Here is a 19,308-nt window from a genome sequence, read left to right on the forward strand (position 1 = left end):
GAACCCGCGTCCCCTGCATCGGCAGGCGGACTCTCAACCACTGCGCCACCAGGGAAGCCCTTTTGTTTTGTTTTTTTTTTTTTACCGTTTGATTTTTAATGTGGCTACTAGAAAAGGTACAGTTACATATGTGGCTTGCAATATATAATTCAACTCAATTTCAATTAAGTCAACTCACCTCTCTCTGCCTGAATTTCCCTACTTGTCAAATGAGGCTACAAAGAGAAACTCCCCTCATAGAGTTACTGTAAGAATTAAATGATATATTTTATAAATAGCCTTTATCAAAATTCCTAGAACATACCAATCAGTCAAAAAACATCTGCTATACTTTTTATTACTCATTAATAATTTATTTATAAATGTTCACCTTACAAACGCAATGGTTTTTAATTGAGCAAACTTCACAACAAAAGTTAGATGTTCTCCCTGCCACTGTGAATAGACAATTTATTTCTAGGATGCAAACAGTAAATAAAATAAAGGCAGATACCAGGGCAGGCAAGACGAGCTTCACGGGTGCAGGCAACGAGGGAGAGTAACGTCGAGCCTTCCTCACAGCAAACTTCTCAGTAGGGATCGATTTCCCAGCAATTCTCTGCTTCAAGCCATCCACCTGTCTGTGAAAAGCCCCAGCCCCAGAGAAAGGTCATTAAGAACACATACATTATTTACACCTGTCCTTGTCACTCTGTGCTCCCCAGACAGGTAGCATCAGCATCACCTGGAAACCTGCTGGAAATGCAAATTTGCAGGCTCTACCCCAGACCTATTAAATCAGCAGCTCTAGAGCTGAGGCCCAGCAATCTGGATTTCTATGAGTCCTCCAGAGGATTCTGATGCACGCACAAGTTTGAGAACCACTGATTGACACATATTTCTTTCTAGTTAACTTAGCAAGTGTCTTAGCCTATCAAACAGAGTCAAGGAAATCTAGATATAAAATTTGCAATTTCCATAAGTAAGCAGGAGAAAGTCCAAAGTGTTTACATTGTGGATACTTCTGAGAGAGGCAATAGGGTATACTGGTACATCTCCTATTCCTTTCTGCAAGTATGACACAGATCTGTAAAGTAATGTGACTCAAAAGATAGCCATCAATTCATGTATAATTTGAGAAAATGTTTCCAAAGCATAGGTGATTTTGAAAATAATCAACTAAGAACATATACCATGTTTACAACCTTTCTCTCAAAATTCTAAGAAATTCCAATTATAAAATTCACAAGCACATAACATTGAGACAAGGATGATGAGACTACATGTTCCTAGGGCACTTTCTTATACATAACTTTGCAAATGCACCAAACACATTGCCAAGAAGAAATTTAGGGAAATATCCAACTATACTGAAAGAAAAAGATGCAATAAGAGGAAAAAACATTCCAGTATGAAGACAAGCTTGTGTTACATTATTTCTGGGCACAATTTGGGAACATGGATTTTTTTAATTGAGGTATAATTGACATATGACATTATATTATTTTCAGGTGTACAAAGGGCTATGGTTTTTAAACCAGAATGTCCATCATTACTGTGAATTAACATCGGTGGAAGAGGCAGTGGAAATGTGAGGTGGGAGTTGAGGGAAGGGGTCAGAAGCATGCAGTGGACATGAAACCTTGTCATTTAAGGATCACAAAGTCTGTATGAAGAGAACATTCATTTTGGGGACTCTCCTCTCATTATCCCAACAAATTAGATGCTATCACACATGCAGCAGACCTCAAGCTTTCTCCTGAAAATAAGACTGGTTACATATTTCAAAGAAATTATTTTGATATGGAGAAAATTTACTTTGAAGTACAGGAAGCATGGATGTAAAAGATCCCAATGTATCTTAATATTCCATTCCATTTGTTGTTTGTGTGAAATGAGGCAATACATTCTACCAGTAAGAGGTGGCATTAATCTACATGGCTTCCACTAATGTTGATTCTATTAGTATACATGGTCCTACTGCTAAAAAGAGCTTCTCTAAAAGCATGAAAAAGTAGTCCTGGTCATACCTTCAAATTTGTTCTGACAAATTTGTCAGAGGGTTCAGCCAGGCCATTATTTCTCATAATGTGGTCACGCACTATCGTATTCCACTTAAAAGTGTTTGTCACTGGGCTTCCACGGTGGCACAGTGGTTAAGCATCTGCCTGCCAATGCAGGGGACATGGGTTCGAGCCCTAGTCCAGGAAGATCCCACATGCCGCAGAGCAACTAAGCCCGTGCACCACAACTATTGAGCCTGCGCTCTAGAGCCCGTGAGCCACAACTACTGAGCCCACATGCCACAACTACTGAAGCCCACATGCCTAGAGACCATGCTCCACAACAAGAGAAGCCACCGCAATGAGAAGCCCGCGCACTGCAATGAAGAGTAGCCCACGCTCACCACAACTAGAGAAAGCCTGTGCACGGCAACGAAGACCCAACGCAGCCAAAAATAAATAAATATTTTTTAAAAAGTGTTTGTCATCATTTATGTTTGAAGAACACAGTTGGGCTTCTCCGTTCCTTAACTTCCTCATCTCCAGCGGTCACCTCTTCCTTTCCACCACAGCCACCCACCCCTACAGTCACACCTTAGACCACTTCATCACCTGTAATTTTCGACCTCAAAGCACAAATTCAAGCACACCACCCTTTGAACACCACTCTCCTCATTCTACCTTGGCTGTTCTACTAAGACTTTCAGTCCTCTTGCCTTTCAACTTTCTCCCAGCTCAGCAGCCTCCTTCTTTCTCCGTCCCTCCACCCGCCTGCTTAGACGGCCAGGCAGGCAATCTTTACTGCAGCATGCTCCAGCTTATGTCCTAGACTCCCTTGCTAATGCCTAGTCGTTGCACTCATCCAGATGAAGCTCAGTATCCATCCTCCCTGCACCTGCACGGAGAACAAGTTGGTATCACTGTAAATTCATCAACACCAACCTTGAACGAGCCCTGGCACTGCCTGCCATTCCCCCTCCTGTGTTTCTCTCATCACCTCACTGTCCCACCCTCTACAGCAATGATTTCCAATATTCTTCATCCTCCTCAGACCTCCAGCCCACTCCTTTCTCTTTCACTCTCAACAGACAGCCCCGCCTCCTACTTCATAAAGAAAAACAGAAGCTGTGAGGGAGGAAGCCCTCCATCTCACACTACCACACACTAGCTTGCATGCCTCCGCACCTGTTCTGGACTTTTTCCCTCCCATACAATAGAGGACCTGGTCCTCCCTCTAGAAAAAGCCAGTCCTGCCATCAGTGCTTTGGATTCTATCTCCTCTTGCATTCTCAAGAGCCTTGCAAATATCAGTTATCCCATTTCTCGCTTATACGTCTAACTTCTCTTTCTCAAAAGGATCCTTCCCAGTGGTTTTTGAGAATGCTCAGATCTCTCCCATTAAGATATTCTTTGATATTACATCTCCCTCCAACTCACTCTCTCTCTCTATCTCTTCCCCTTCATAGTCAAAGTTATCCAGGGATGTTATTTATGCTCAACTCTCTTCATTTCTTTGTATCTCATTCACTCTTTAGCCAATCCCAGTCTGGTTTCTACCTCTGTTCTATTACCTTATCAACTCCCGCTCAGGATACCAATGAGCTGTGTGTCCCTAAAACACATTTTGTCTTATTTTTTTTAAGCCTACAGCACTCGGTATTCCCAGGTGCTCTCCTATCCAGGTACGAACCAGCCCCGACCCTGCTTAGCTTCCAAAATCAGACAAGATCGGGCACATTCAGGGTGGTACAGCTGGAGACTCTGTCTTATTTTTAAAAGGAATTCTGTGTTCTATGAGACATATTTTGAGCAATCCTGGACGTTCATTTTCTTTTGACCTATATATAAAATGTAGCATCACGTCCTGTCCCATATCAGCTTTGCCTTAGTTCTTTTAATGTGCAGTGCTCCTTCCTGCAACAGCATCCTCTCATATGTTGTTCCCTTGGTCTGAAACTGTTACCACCACAACTCCCCACTGCCCCAGCAGCTCCCAAGCCACCTTCAGACCTCATCTCAACTATCATTCCCTCTGTGCTCTTATCCATACCTCTCCTCCCACTGGGGAATGGAGGGACAGTGGGTAGTGTTGGTGATGCAAGTATTATACGTTTCTGCCTTGCTAACTGGTAGTCCCAGTCACTGAGAGAGGAAAGAACACCAGGTTTGCTAGGGAAGACTGGATGTGGTGAGTTTTAAATGCTTGGACATATCTAAGGTGGTAAACGGGAGCTAGATATATGGGTCTGGAGCTCAGTCACAAGGTCTGTACTAGGGATTGAAATTTGGCTTGAATCAGATTTCCTAAGGTTGAGGTTCTAAGACTGACCTTTGAAATCAAAAGCATCAACTTTTAATAGATGGAAGTACGATGAGCTTACAAAGATACCAAGAAGGAAAGGTGAGACAAGTAGGAGGAGAAAAATCAGTCATGTGTTATAATTTTGCATTTACTGGGTGATTATTTCACTGATGTCTAGTTCCACGACAAGATTATGAACTGCACAAGGACAGAATCCACGCCTGTTTATTCAGCACTTAACACAGTAGTCTTCATACAGTAGGTGCTCAACATAAAGGTTACAGATGAATGGATGGATGGATGGATGGATGGACGGACACTGGTCTAAACAAAGTTAAACAGATTACTTCATAGCAGAGCTTCTCAGAATCTTTGGCACACTAATGAAAACTAAGGGTATGTTATATTGTGTTATATTATTAAGTTTTTCTGATCACAAAATACCTTTGATTTATAACAGTAAACATCTTTAGCTAACAATACCATTTTAGGAAACTGTGTCCAAAATGCAGTAGCAAAGCCCCAAAAACAAAACAAAAAACCATGTGTTCTCAAGATTCCCAATTACACTGGCATATCTGCAAAGTCTTGCTAAAAGGATGACATTTTGACCCTTAGTTAAATATATTTTTTAAGAGTTTCTCTATCAAATCAGATAAATTAAAGAAATATGAAGGTGAAGCATGGAAGAGCACTAAGGGAAAAAGAAAGTATTTGTGTGTTCCTCTATTCATTCAGGATCTTTGTTATAGAAATAGTGTCTTGCTTACCTAAATAAAGTTACCACATCCTCTTTAGTTGCTACTACATCTTCCTCTGGAAGCATACTCAAAATTGCAGCTTTTAAGAACACATATGTTGCCTTGAAAAGAAAAGCAGCTAGTCAGAAAGCATCCTAGGTACATGACATTGCTATCTTGCAAATCAGGAAAGACCTACAAATCTTCCAGATATAATATTTAAGAGATATCAAATATTAAAAAAAAGGAAATGAAGTCTTATATCACCTGTTCCAAATGAGATCAAAACTTTTCACCTAATTTTGGCCATTTTCCTATTATACAACTGTAACATTCATGGATAAGAAAATGGACAAAATGAAAGAGAGATCATTATCTCATTCCTCCCAACTTTTCACAAATGGATCAGAATTTTTTTAGAACTCTTTTTTTTAATTGAAGTATAGTTGATTTACAATATTACATTAGTTTCAAATGTACAAAATAGTGATTCAATATTTTTATAGATTATACACCATTTAAAGTTGTTATAAAATATTGGCTATATTCTCTGTATATTACAACCTTGTATTTTATTTATTTTATAGCTAGCAGTTTGTACCTCTTAATCTCCTTCCCCTAACTTGCCACACTTGTTAGAATGGCTATCATCAAAAAGACAACAAATAATAAACATTGATGAGATTGTGGAGAAAAGGGAACCCGAGTATACTGTTGGTGGGAATGTAAATTGGTACATCCACTATGGAAAACAGTATGAAGGCTCTTCAAAAAATTAAAATAGACTACCATATGATCCAGCAATTCCATTCCTGTGTATATATCCAAAGAAAAATGAAAACACTAATTCAGAAAGATATGTACATCACAACGTTCATAGCAGCATTATTTACAAAAGCCAAGACATGGAAGCAACCTAAGTGTGCATCAACAGATGAATGGATAAAGAATTAATTTTGATTATTATGAAAAGCCTTGTTATCAGGACATCAAAAAGTCTACAAACAATTATCAAGACTTGATATTTAATAATTTTTATATATAAGTACAGTTCATCTTCACAGATGAACTTTGTTGAAAAAGACTATTTGGATGGCTTTTAAAGCACGTAGTGCTGAGGACAGTGGTTATAAACAGCAGGTACTTAATGCATACTTCCTCCTTTGATGGATCTCTAAGTTGAGAAAACAGTGTCAATGTCATACTATGGAACAAACAGTCCTAAATGAAAATCATCCTGTACACTTATTAGCAAACAGATGACATTAATGAAACTGTACTTTACCTTGGACCATTTACTCTCTTTGCAAAGCAGATCTGAATAGTAATACGCCTCCCTCCAGTTTTGTTGGAATACAAAAATCCACATCAGCTCCCAATAACAGAGATGGTGAAACTGTTTCCATTCTTCTTGAACTGAAATGCATTTTCGAAATATCTCTTGTGCCTATAAGTCAATTGCATAAAGCTGATCATCCAGATATTAGACAAGGAGATAATAACCTAATGGAAAAATACATAAAACACTTTGTACAAAAAGAGCAAAATCATCACTCATTAAACCACTCAATATGACAACATGTTCCTTTCCTTACATGCAACGATACAGTTAAATTTTGCCTCTTTATTTAACTTTGTGAGAGGGCCATGGAACTTTATAATGTGGGAGTAGCAAAGTTCCTTTCTTAAGTAAGACGTAAAATGCAGAAGTCCTTTAAGAAAAGATTTGACAATAAATTTAGAACTTCCAGAGGGTAAAATATACCTTAAACAAAGTTAAAGGCAATGGACAAACTGGGAGAGGATACTGCTATATGCATAACGGGCAAAGGATTAACCCTTATCATACAGCAATTTTATAAAATCCTTAAAAAAAACAAACAACTCAGTGGGAAAAGTGTTTAAAGATATAAATAGGAAATTAGAGAAAAAGATATATGAGTGACAAATATACATATGAAGAAATTTTTACACTGGAAAATATAAATTAAAAAATTAGATTATCATTTTTTAACCATCACATTGGCAAAAATAAAACAGATAAATAATGACCAGAGGTGGCAAAGAGCACTGAAAACAAGTATTCTCATATCTTTACAGGAGTTTATATGGACTAGCCTTAAGTTAGGAGGGCAATTTGTCTGAATTTATCAAAATGCAAACATCTTTGACCTAGAAATCCTCATTATCAGAATCGATCTTATATAAATACACCTTTGCACAGAAATATACATATAATAATGTTTACAACAGCATTTTGTATAGTAGCCAAATGTCTATCAATAGTGGACTGCTTTAATAAGTACAGTATATCCATCTCATTGAATGAAACCCAGCCATCAAAAAGAATGAGGAAGATTTAGAAATACTGACCTGGAAAGAAATCCAAGATGTATTGTAAGTAGAAAAAAATCAAATCAAGGAAAAATACATGTTTGACCCCATTTGTGTAGAAGAAAATTGTTCATGAGTATATTTATATAAAAGGCTATTCACTCTTCTTCTTCAAGGGAATTAGTGAATAATTTCCTTTGATGGGGAGCACATATGTAGTACAGTGGAGTGACCTTTATGCAGGGGCAAGATTCCAAAGTCAATATGTAATACTGAGATGGATAGTAGTCAAAGATTTTTGAAAGTCCCTTAAACTGCCCAACTGTATTTCTATATCCTACCCTGAACTGCCTCAGGCACTTTACGTGCAAATGTAGAGTATATTCAGTAATCTACTACATATCATAGAGTGCATCCACAAAATTAACTTTTGGCTTTTTAATTACATATTTTCCATTTATTTCTGTCTAGAGCATATAGCTGGACTTGCTCATATGGAATGGGTGCACTACGCAACTCCACCATACAGACAGCCCCCTAAATGACCCCCTCAAATAAGTTACCTCTTCCACATTTCCTTTCAGCAGCTCTATCCGGCCATGATAAAACAACATGAGGGAGCCCTGCAGAGGGAGAAACAGACTGTTCAATGGTCAATCCTGGTTGATTGATTATGGCTGAAAAAGACACTTGAAATTCTAAGCATACATTTGGAAACTGCTGGAGGTAGGGTTCAAGGAGACTCTCTGCTTCCACAACATTCACTTCTCCTGTACCTAGAAATTTAACAGGAAAAGCCTCAGTCTTCAAGAAATGTGGTCGACATTTATAACTATTTCTCCAAATTTCATTAAAATATAGCAAAGACCTATTCATGGAAAACATGAAAACTGTTAATTTGCATTTTAATATTTGGGAAATAAAAGAAGACAAGTCTCATCTATGACTTTAGTTTAACAAAGCTCTAGGGCAAATTCTTAGGAGCAGAGGTTGAAATTTCTGGTTTTAATAGCAATATTAAACTTATTTTAACCAAAAATTTAATTTTCTGCTAAAATAAGAAATGTAATATGCTAAAACTAGATCACCTTAAACAAGCTTTATAGAATTTTTTAGCTGAGAACAGATTAAAAAGAATTTGATGAAAGAAACCCTCCACCCCCTCTGCCAAATGTTACTATGAGAAATGTCACAATTTTCCACTTTTACTCAAAAAAAAGGTAAATATAGACTACGATCTCTTACTGATTTTTCTAAATTTTTACTTACTCTGATGAAAGATAATCAACTTTCAATGATGTGAAATATAATCCAGTCCTTACCAAGTATCAGGGAGATATAAGTATGAAAAGCTAGTATAGTTAAGCAGCATAGTGGAGACCTCATGCTTCTTCCTAAGGCGCCTTCCCGTAACTGCAGGATGCCCAACTCCTATGGGAATTAGATGCATTTTAGAATGAGAAGAGCATGATTGAAACATCATATTCAGAGACTTTAAAATGCTAACTCATGTATCCCCACCCTCCATGAAGGTGGGGTTTATTTTTCAAGAGCTTAGAATAGCAGTAATATCTAACTAGAAACAAATTTTACATTTTAAACTGGCATAAGACAATCTCCCAAATTCTTATATCATGTGATCTTAGGGAGAGAAAAAGGTAGAGCTTATTTCATAGAAAATGCTGTATTTCTCTTATATAAATATTAATTTATTAAAACATATTGAGGATCTAAGTACAAAACGCTATGGTGGGTATGAATATATACAGTTCTACATCTTCAAAGGTCTTTCCATCAAATAGGGAAGGTAGAACATGAACACACAATTTTATGGAATATGGCGAGGGCCATAAGAAAGATAAGTAAATGATTCTGGAAGTTAGGAATACTTGAGCCTTGTTGGGAGAAGATAAGGGAAAGCTTTGTGGAACAGGTGACATTTATCTCAATCCTAATGGATGGAGAGGCTCTCAAGAAACATTACTTGGGAGGATGCCAGTTGGGGAGGACATCTAAAACAGACACCAGCAGAAGCATGGAAACAGAAAAGCACAGGGTCTATTTGGAGAACAACCATTTGCCCAGTTTAGCAGGAACACTGGGGAAGCAAAAAGGATGGGTAGTAGGCTAGAAGCATTGGCTAGAATCAGATCCTAGGGCCCTTGAATCCATGCTTTGGACTTTATTCAAGGGGCAAGTTGGAGCTACTAAAGAAATAAGGTGGTAGATGAACAGTAGAGGGGAAGGGTAATGATGAAATACAGAGTCTGGATAGATAGGCCATATCAGGAAGGGATCACCATAAATATATAATACTCATAAGAGAACCTGGACAGTGGAATAAATGGGGAAAAAAATTACAGCTTCTTGTACTTGTTCTCATACATTTCTCAAAACCTGCTCTCTGGACTAACAGGGACAACTTTTGCAATAAGGCAACTCTGGTAATAGCATATTGAGTGTTATGATTAATCAATGTTATACACTACAAAAACAACCACATAACTGTAACAAACAAAACTCATGGAAAACAAATCTCCTTGCTTAGTTTTATAGTAAAACTTGTAAAAACAAGGAAACCCAAAACACTGCAACTATGCTTGATCCATACTAATCATAAAATGTTAGACAGGGAAATCTAGCTTAATTTCTTGGTTTTGCAGGAAACTCTGGGGTTGCAAAAATGTTAGGGAAGCATATTTTAACCTCACATGAGTACTAAAGATCCAGCAAGCAGCAATATTAGTAAAACATAAATTTTAATCCCAGAATTTAAACAACAAAGATGAAAAATTTTAACTTTCAATAGAAAAACCATCTCTTAACTCCTTAAAAATATGATCAAGACCCAATGCCTCTTTATTGTTCTGAAAACAAATTGCTAGTTATGAGGACATGTTATATTTCCCTCATATTCAATAAATAACTTTTATTTTCCTTGTCAAAATTAAGAAAAAATTAATTTTGTACCCTATTTCCAGAAAATCCTATAAATTCTAGTAGTCTGATAATCCGTGCTGGTAAAAGGGACAGCATCTGTAAGAAAAAAAATACAAGTGTACTATGTGTTAGTATATCTAACTGTAGATAAATGTTAAACTCTAAACAACTTAAAGTTTTAATGATTCAGTAATATGAAAAATTAGAACCAAGTTTAAACCACTAGACAATGTCTCAATCACCACATACTGCACCTAGTATAATCATTACTTGTGACTTAATTTCATTTAGTTAAGACAACACACCTAAAAAATTAAAAACAAAACAAAACAAAAAACCTGGCTTTTTCAGAATGCTCTAAAGAACACTTGCTCCTTTCATGTGGGTTGATAAAGTCATGAGAAGATAACCCCCAGTGTCCACCTCCAAACAGTGTTTCTTTTAGCATCCTTTTCCAAAAAGCAAAAGTCTGTTGTATTCTTCATATATGCAGGCATGACCCAGAAGTAGACACCTACAGCACTACAGCCCCTCTCTGAGACATCCCTAGACAGTAGGATAAAGGGAAGACCTCCCAGGGCAGAACTTTGAGCAGTGCCCTGGTTGTTCACTTTGCTTGGAAGGAGAAATGGCCATATATACAATTATTTACTGATTCATGGGTGGTTGCCAATGGTTTGGTTGGATGGTCAGGGCTTTAGAAAGAACATGATGGGAAAATTGATGACAAGGAGCTCTGGGAAAGAGGTATACGGACAGACCTCTCAGAATGGGCAAAAAGTGTGAAGATATTTGTGTCCCATGTGAATGTTCACCAAAGGCTGACCTCAGCAGAGGAAGATTTTAGTAATCCAGTGGATAGGATGATTCATTTTGTGGACACTAGCCAGCCTCTCTCCTCAGCCACCTCCGTCATCAACCAATGGGCTCATGAACAAAGCGGCCACGGTAGTGTATACACTTATGCGTGGGATTCCCTTTACCACTTAATTTTCTCACCAATTCCAGTCAAACCTTAATAAAATATCAAAATATCTAAATAATATAGCAATTGGACAGATATCTACTCAAACCCTTCATCTACCCCAGAGCTTCATCATCCCTCAAACTATATTGTTCCCTCACCTATTTTCAATTTCAGAGCCACCATTGCTATAGCAATAATATTTCTGATGTGGAAATAGAACTGAATTTCAAGCTCCTTATTACCAAAAAATGTTACTAGTCCATTCAGAGAGCTGCATGCTTCCCTTATTATACAATCGAAAACTATTCTGAGCATGTGCAGGACTTTACAGCACATTCTGGCCAAAGTCCCCACTGGTTCACAGCACAAGAAAACTGATCCCACTGTAGCCACTTGCCAACCAAACCCAGGTAGTGGTTCAGGGTGAGGTTCAAATGCAGTAGCAGAGGCACTGAAAACCTAAGGTTCTTCTTTTACAAAAGATTCTGGTTGCTTTCTGATCACTTACCAAATTAAAGGCCCCTATTCCAAGCTTGACGCCACCTTCAAACTCATAGAAGAACTGCTGCTCAACTTTGTTCTTCTGAATTACATGCAGGATAGAAAGACATTCTCTGGATTGAAGAAAACAGTTATACTGTAAGTTTACTATGACACTGAAAACTAATTTTAAGTTAAATTTTGCATTTACATACCATAAGATAAATGTCATTAGCCAAAATACTAGAGAATTTTTAAGTGGATGATGCTGTGCTGAGTTTACTTTTTCTTTCTTTAGTTTGCTGATATTTTATTTTATTTTTTAAAACATCTTTATTGGAGTATAATTGCTTCACAATGCTGTGCTAGTTTCTGTTGTACAACAAAGTGAGTCAGCCATATGCATACATATATCCCCATATCCCCTCCCTCTTGAGCCTCCCTCCCACCCTCCCTATCCCACCCCTCTACTGGGTAATCATCATTAAGGAAAAATGACACACTCATTTCTACACTGTTTATCAGGACCAATCTTTCTGAGCTTAAAGCAAAAGAGGGTTCAAATATCAGCAAGCATGACTCAGGAGCCATAGGACCACAGGACTGTGATCTCACAGTTTCCCAGCAATGTGTTAGAGGAGACTTCCTAGGAATGCTCAGTCTCTCAGCTGTTGTGCACACTTCAGCAACTTACCTTCCACTGAGTAACTGAGGTGCTACTGACAAAAAGACTTGAATTTCAGCATGATCACCATGGTCTCAAATAGACCAAAATAAAACTCACAACTAGGAAAGATTGAAAGAGGAAAGCAAGCTCGATCACAATTGCCTGCAACTGTCCTCTTATTTTTCCCTCTTCCATCCAAGCCAATCTTTCTGATTTCTCACTTTAATTACTTTTCTATGCATTTTTCCCTTTCCCTTCACATCTTTCAAAGGCAAATACTTAATCAGAGAAATGCAGATGAAAACAATGACAAAGATGTAAAAATTGGCAATAACCAGAAATTGCTTATCAAACTGACAGATATATTTTTTAAAGGTAATAATAGCCAGATATTATGTATCACCTGGTGTGATGCAATTATAAATCATGCAACTTCACTTATGATGTATTCTAGCCAAATGCATCTAACCTGAATCTAATTTCCAGTTTACAGGAAATATAAGGGGCTACAGGAATGCTATGGACTGAACTATATTTCCCCCAAATTCATATGTTGAAGCTCTAATCCCCCCGCCCAGTGTGACTGTATTTGAAGACAGAGATTTTAGGAAGTAATTAAGGATAAATGAGGTCATAAGGGTGGGGTCCTCCTCTGATAAGATTGGTGGCCTTATAAGAGGAAGGTCTCTCATTGCCATGTGAGGACACAGTGAGAAGGTGGCTGTCTGCAAGCCAAGAAGACAGTCCTCACCAGAACCTGATCATGCTGGTACCCAGATCTTAGACTTTCATCCTCCAGAACTGTGAAGAAATAAATTTCTGTTGCTTATGCCATCCAGTGTATGATATTTTGTTATGGCAGCCTGAGCTGACTATGACAAGGAACAAGCTAAATGAAAACTCAAGGAAGCTACCAAACAAATCTGTGCATATCCTGCAGGACAAATGGGTTGGGCTTTTCAACAACTCTCATGAATATAGAGACTCTTCTAGAATAAGATGTATTTAATGAACATAAACACTGGATGCTCAAGACAGTCTTGGGTTGGATCCTGGTGCTGACATTCCAGCCATAAAAGAGATTTGGGGCCAACAGGCAAAATTTGAAGATGGATTGAGTATTACATGAAATGAAAACTTGTTGACACAAAAAAGTAAAGATCATTAACTGAAAAAAGTAGGTTAAAAAATAGTACATAGTGTGATCTCATTTTGGTTTAAAAAATATATATCTTTAGATATATGTATAAAATATTCTGAAAAGAATATATACTAAGGTGTTAACAGCCATAATTACTGGGTGATAAGTATATGGGGTGTGTGTGTATTTTAATACTTGCTCATCCACGTTTTCCTATTTTCCAAAATATATATGCCACTTTTGTGATAAAAACCATTATTTTAATTTTTTAAATGGAAAACCAGTGCTGGCAAAGGTAAGAACAAATAGACACATTTATTTATTTATGGTAGAATGGTAGTTATAGTAAAGAGGTTGGCAACCTATTGGAACATAGCCACACCCATTTACTTATAGCCTATGGCTGCTTACACCTTGCGGTCATAGAGTTGAGTAGTTGGGACAGAGATCTTCTGTCCCACAAGCCTAAACACTTACTGTCTGGTATTTTAAGAAAAAGTCTGCCAATCCAATTATTCTTCAGAATAATTTTGCAATATATATCAGAAATCTTACACACATGCACACCTTTGAAGCAACAAATCTAATTTTATTCTAAGGAAATAGCATGGATACACACAAAACTTGACCTATAAGGAAAGATACTATATTACTACCTATAATAAAAATTTATAAACAAACTAACTAGGCAACAACCGGAAATTGGTTATGAAGACAGTTGCATGCTTGCATACATTTATACATACACATGTAGTATATCCACATAGTGGAATACTATGGAGCCATTAAAAGCCATGATGAATTAAAAATACTTAATGACCTAAAATTTTCTGACATGAAGTGAAAAAGGAAATTTCAAAATGACACAAAGCATATAATTTCACTGTATAAAAAGATAATTATATATGCTTATATACATGCATAAAAATTCAAATGTCAAAATATCAACAGGATGGCAGGATATGCATATTATGTTCAGAGTTATTTTCTGTGTAAATGTTCTATTTGCTGATAATAGATGATTATTACAAAATGCTCAAATAATATGGAGAAAGCCTAAATGTCCCTACACAATCATCCCACAGAGAGACAGTCACTGTTAACAGCCTGGTACATAATTTTCTAGTTGTTTTTATGCTTTACTAAGAATGCAATCTTTAGAAAACACAAATGGGATCACATAGTATATACTCTTCAATAGATTATATTGACAATTTTCCATGAAAATGCATGCAAGCTACCTTATTCTTTAACAAGTGCATATTATTCCATTCTATGGAATAATTTATTTAACCAAATTCCTATTCTTAAATTTTCAAGTTGTTTCAAAATATTCCATATTACAAACAATGCTGCTAAGAGTGTTCTTATACCTTCATCAAGTACTTTCTTATATCAAGTACTATAACTATATTTATACCATCCTAATTGTTCATAGGATAAATTCTTAGAGAACTTCTGAGATCAAAGGTGATGCATATTCTTAATTTTGGTATATACTGCCAGAACATCCTTCGTAAAAACTCTATCAGTTTAGACCCCCACCAACCTATGAGTTTCTCACACTGTCATTTGCCCTGAGTCATTTATATCACATTTCTGTTTGTATTTTTTATTATGGGATATTTTTGCCATGATGAAAATTTAAATGTTTATTTGGTCAAGTCAGTCTTCTATGGTTTCTGATTTTATGTCACACTTTAAAAGGCTTCTGAAATTGACATCATATATCTACAGATATGACACACTGAGAAGGACACCACATCACTTCTATAGTATTCTTGCCATAGATGGAAAATCTGAATTTAATCATTAAGCAACATTAGATAAGTCCACCTTGAGCGATGGTCCAAAAAATACCTGCCCAGTATTCTTCAAAAATGTCAAGGTCCTGAAAGACAAAGAAAGACTGAGGAACTCTTCCAGATTAAAAGTGACTAAGGAGACATAACAAATAAATGTGACATCCAGTATCCTGGAGTGAATCCTGGACCAGAATAAGGACACTGGTGGGACAATTAGAAAAATTTGAGTAAAGTCAATGCAGTAGTTAATATTATATCAATGTTCATTTCCTGGTTTTAATAATTATACTGTGGTTCTATAAGACGTTAACATTTGTATATTAGAAGAATATATGAAAATTCTTTGTAAAAATTCTGGAATCATTTCAAAGAGAAAAATTTTTTAATAAATCAAGTTTAAAGGCCTTTGTACTTTAGGACTATAAAAAAACTTTCCTAAGCTTTTGCTTGTACTCTTCTAAAAATATTTTAATATTAAATCTATATGAAATGTATCATTTTTTTATTTTTTGAATTTATTTTTTTATACAACAGGTTCTTATTAGTCATCAATTTTATACACATCAGTGTATACATGTCAATCCCAATAGCCCAATTCATCACACCACCACCCCAACCCCCCGCTGCTTTACCCCATTGGTGTCCATAAGTGTGTTCTCTACATCTGTGTCTCAATTTCTGCCCTGCAAACTGATTCAACTCTACCGTTTTTCTAGATTCCACGTATATGCGTTAATATATGATATTTGTTTTTTTCTTTCGGACTTACTTCACTCTGTATGACAGTCTCTAGATCCATCCACCTCTCAACAAATGACCCAATTTCGTTCATTTTTATGGCTGAGTAATGTTCCATTGTATATATGTACCACAACTTCTTTACCCAGTCATCTGTTGATAGGCATTTAGGATGCTTCCATGACCTGGCTATTGTAAATAGTGCTGCAATGAACATTGGGGTGCATGTGTCTTTTTGAATTATGGTTTTCTCTGGGTATATGCCCAGTAGTGGGATTGCTGGATCATATGCTAATTCTATTTTTAGTTTTTTAAGGAACCTCCATACTGTTCTCCATAGTGGTTGTATTAATTTACATTCCCACGAACAGTGCAAGAGGGTACCTTTTTCTCCACACCCTCTCCAGCATTCGTTGTTTGTAGATTTTCTGATGATGCCCATTCTAACTGGTGTGAGGTGATACCTCATTGTAGTTTTGATTTGCATTTCTCTAATAATTAGTGATGTTGAACAGCTTTTCATTTGCTTCTTGGCCATCTGTCTGTCTTCTTTGGAGAAATGTCTATTGAGGTCTTCTGCCCATTTTTGGATTGGGTTGTTTGTTTTTTTGTTATTGAGCTGCATGAGCTGCTTGTAAATTTTGGAGATTAATCCCTTGTCAGGTGCTTCCTTTGCAACTATTTTCTCCCATTCTGAGGGTTGTCTTTTGGTCTTGTTTATGGTATCCTTTGCTGTGCAAAAGCTTTTAAGTTTCATTAAGTCCCATTTGTTTATTTTTCTTTTTATTTCCATTTCTCTATGAGGTGGGTCAAAAAGGATCTTGCTGTGTTGTATGTCATAGAGTGTTCTGCCTATTTTTTCCTCTAAGAGTTTGATAGTGTGTGGCCTTACATTTAGGTCTTTAATCCATTTTGAGTTTATTTTTGTGTATGGTGTTAGGGAGTGTTCTAATTTCATTCTTTTACATGTAGCTGTCCAGTTTTCCCAGCACCACTTATTGAAGAGACTGTCTTTTCTCCATTGTATATCCTTGCCTCCTTTGTCATAGATTAGTTGACCATAGGTGCGTGGGTTTATCTCTGGGCTTGCTACCTTGTTCCATTGATCTATGTTTCTGGTTCTGTGCCAGTACCATATTGTCTTGATTACAATAGCTTTGTAGTACAGTCTGAAGTCAGGGAGTCTGATTCTTCCAGCTCCGTTTTTTTTCCCTCAAGACTGCTTTGGCTATTCGGGGTCTTTTGTGTCTCTTTTTTGTCTCCATACAAATTTTAAGATTTTTTGTTCTACTCCCACAAAAAATGCCATTGGTAATTTGATAGGGATTGCATTGACTCTGTAGACTGCTTTGGGTAGTATAGTCATTTTCACAATATTGATTCTTCCAATCCAAGAACATGATATATCTCTCCATCTGTTGGTATCATCTTTAATTTCTTTCATCAGTGTCTTATAGTTTTCTGCATACAAGTCTTTTGTCTCCCTAGGTAGGTTTGTTTCTAGGTATTTTATTCTTTTTGTTGCAATAGTAAATAGGAGTGTTTCCTTAATTTGTCTTTCAGACTTTTAATCATTAGTGTATAGGAATGAAAGATTTCTGTGCATTAATTTTGTATCCTGCAACTTTACCAAATTCATGGACTAGCTCTTGCAGTTTTCTGGTGGGACCTTTAGGATTTTCTATGTATAGTGTCATGTCATCTGCAAACAGTGACAGTTTTACTTCTTCTTTTCCAATTTGTATTCCTTTTATTTCTTTTTCTTCTCTGATTGCCGTGGCTAGGACTTCAAAGCTATGTTGAATAATGGTGGTGAGAGTGGACATTCTTGTCTTGTTCCTGATCTTAGAGGAAATGCTTTCAGTTTTTCACCATTGAGAATGATGTTTGCTGTGGGTTTGTCATATATGGCCTTTATTATGTTGATGTAGGTTCGATTTTTAATCACAGTTTCAATTTCATTTCTTGTGATTGGTCTGCTCATATTTTCTATTTCTTCCTGGTTCAGTCTTCGAAGGTTATACCTTTCTAAAAATTTGTCCATTTCTTCTGGGTTGTCCATTTTATTGGCATAGAGTTCCTTGTAGTAGTCTCTTAGGATGCTTTGTATTTCTGCGGTGTCTGTTGTAACTTCTCCTTTTTCATTGCTAATTTTATTGATTTGACTCCTCTCCCTCTTTTTCTTGATGAGTCTGGCTAATGGTTTATCAATTTTGTTTATCTTCTCAAAGAACCAGCTTTCAGTTTTATTGACCTTCGCTATTGTTTCCTTCATTTATTTCTGACCTGATCTTTTTGCTTTCTTTCCTTCGGCTAACTTTGGGGTTTTTTGGTTCTTCTTTCTCTAATTGCTTTAGGTGTAAGTTTAGGTTGTTTATTTGTGTATTTGAGATTTTTCTTGTTTCTTGAGGTAGGCCTGTATAGCTATAAACGTCCCTCTTAGAACTGCTTTTGCTGCATCCCATGGGTTTTGGATTGTCGTGTTTTCATTGTCACTTGTCTCTAGGTATTTTTTGATTTCTTCTCTGATTTCTTCAGTGATCTCTTGGTTGTTTAGTAACGTATTGTTTAGCCTCCATGTGTTTGTAGTTTTTTCTTTTTTTTCCCTGTAATTCATTTCTAATCTCATAGTGTTGTGGTCAGAAGGTGCTTGATATGATTTCAATTTTCTTAAATTTACTGAGGCTTGATTTGTGACCCAAGATGTGATCTATCCTAGAGAATGTTCCGTGTGCGCATGAGAAGAAAGTGTAATCTGCTGTTTTTGGATGGAATGTCCAATAAATATCAATTAAATCTATCTGGTCTATTGGATCATTTAAAGTTTGTGTTTCCTTATTAATTTTCTGTTTGGATGATCTTTCCATTGGTGTAAGTGAGGTGTTAAAGTCCCGCACTATTATTGTGTTACTGTCAATTTCCTCTTTTAGAGCTGTTAGCAATTGCCTTATGTATTGAGGTGCTCCTATGTTGGGTGCATATGTATTGATAATTGTTATATCTTCTTCTTGGATTGATCCCTTGATTATTATGTAGTGTCCTTCCTTGTCTCTTGTAACATTCTTTATTTTAAAGCCTATTTTATCTGATATGAGTATTGCTACTCCAGCTTTCTTTTGATTTCCATTTGCATGGAATATCTTTTTCCATCCCCTCACTTTCAGTCTGTATGTGTCCCTAGGTCTGAAGTGGGTCTCTTGTAGATAGCATAT

General features: G+C 36.6%; 1 protein-coding gene across 3 annotated transcripts in view; it reads right to left on the minus strand.

Moving 5' to 3' along the window:
• The window catches only part of TTC39B (tetratricopeptide repeat domain 39B), a 137,764-nt gene that overhangs the window by 20,639 nt on the left and 97,817 nt on the right, over positions 1-19,308 (minus strand). For all 3 annotated transcript variants that reach the window (XM_024126748.3, XM_055087213.1, XM_007114712.4), the window contains 8 exons: positions 11,774-11,879; positions 10,329-10,394; positions 8,681-8,789; positions 8,067-8,134; positions 7,922-7,981; positions 6,310-6,471; positions 5,055-5,146; positions 494-620 (listed from right to left, as the gene is read on the minus strand). In XM_024126748.3, the coding sequence (XP_023982516.1) occupies positions 494-620; positions 5,055-5,146; positions 6,310-6,471; positions 7,922-7,981; positions 8,067-8,134; positions 8,681-8,789; positions 10,329-10,394; positions 11,774-11,879 (790 nt within the window). The remainder of the gene's footprint in view (positions 1-493; positions 621-5,054; positions 5,147-6,309; positions 6,472-7,921; positions 7,982-8,066; positions 8,135-8,680; positions 8,790-10,328; positions 10,395-11,773; positions 11,880-19,308) is intronic.

This window comes from Physeter macrocephalus, chromosome 9, assembly GCF_002837175.3.
Source record: "Physeter macrocephalus isolate SW-GA chromosome 9, ASM283717v5, whole genome shotgun sequence".
NCBI classification, from domain to species: Eukaryota; Metazoa; Chordata; class Mammalia; order Artiodactyla; family Physeteridae; genus Physeter; species Physeter macrocephalus.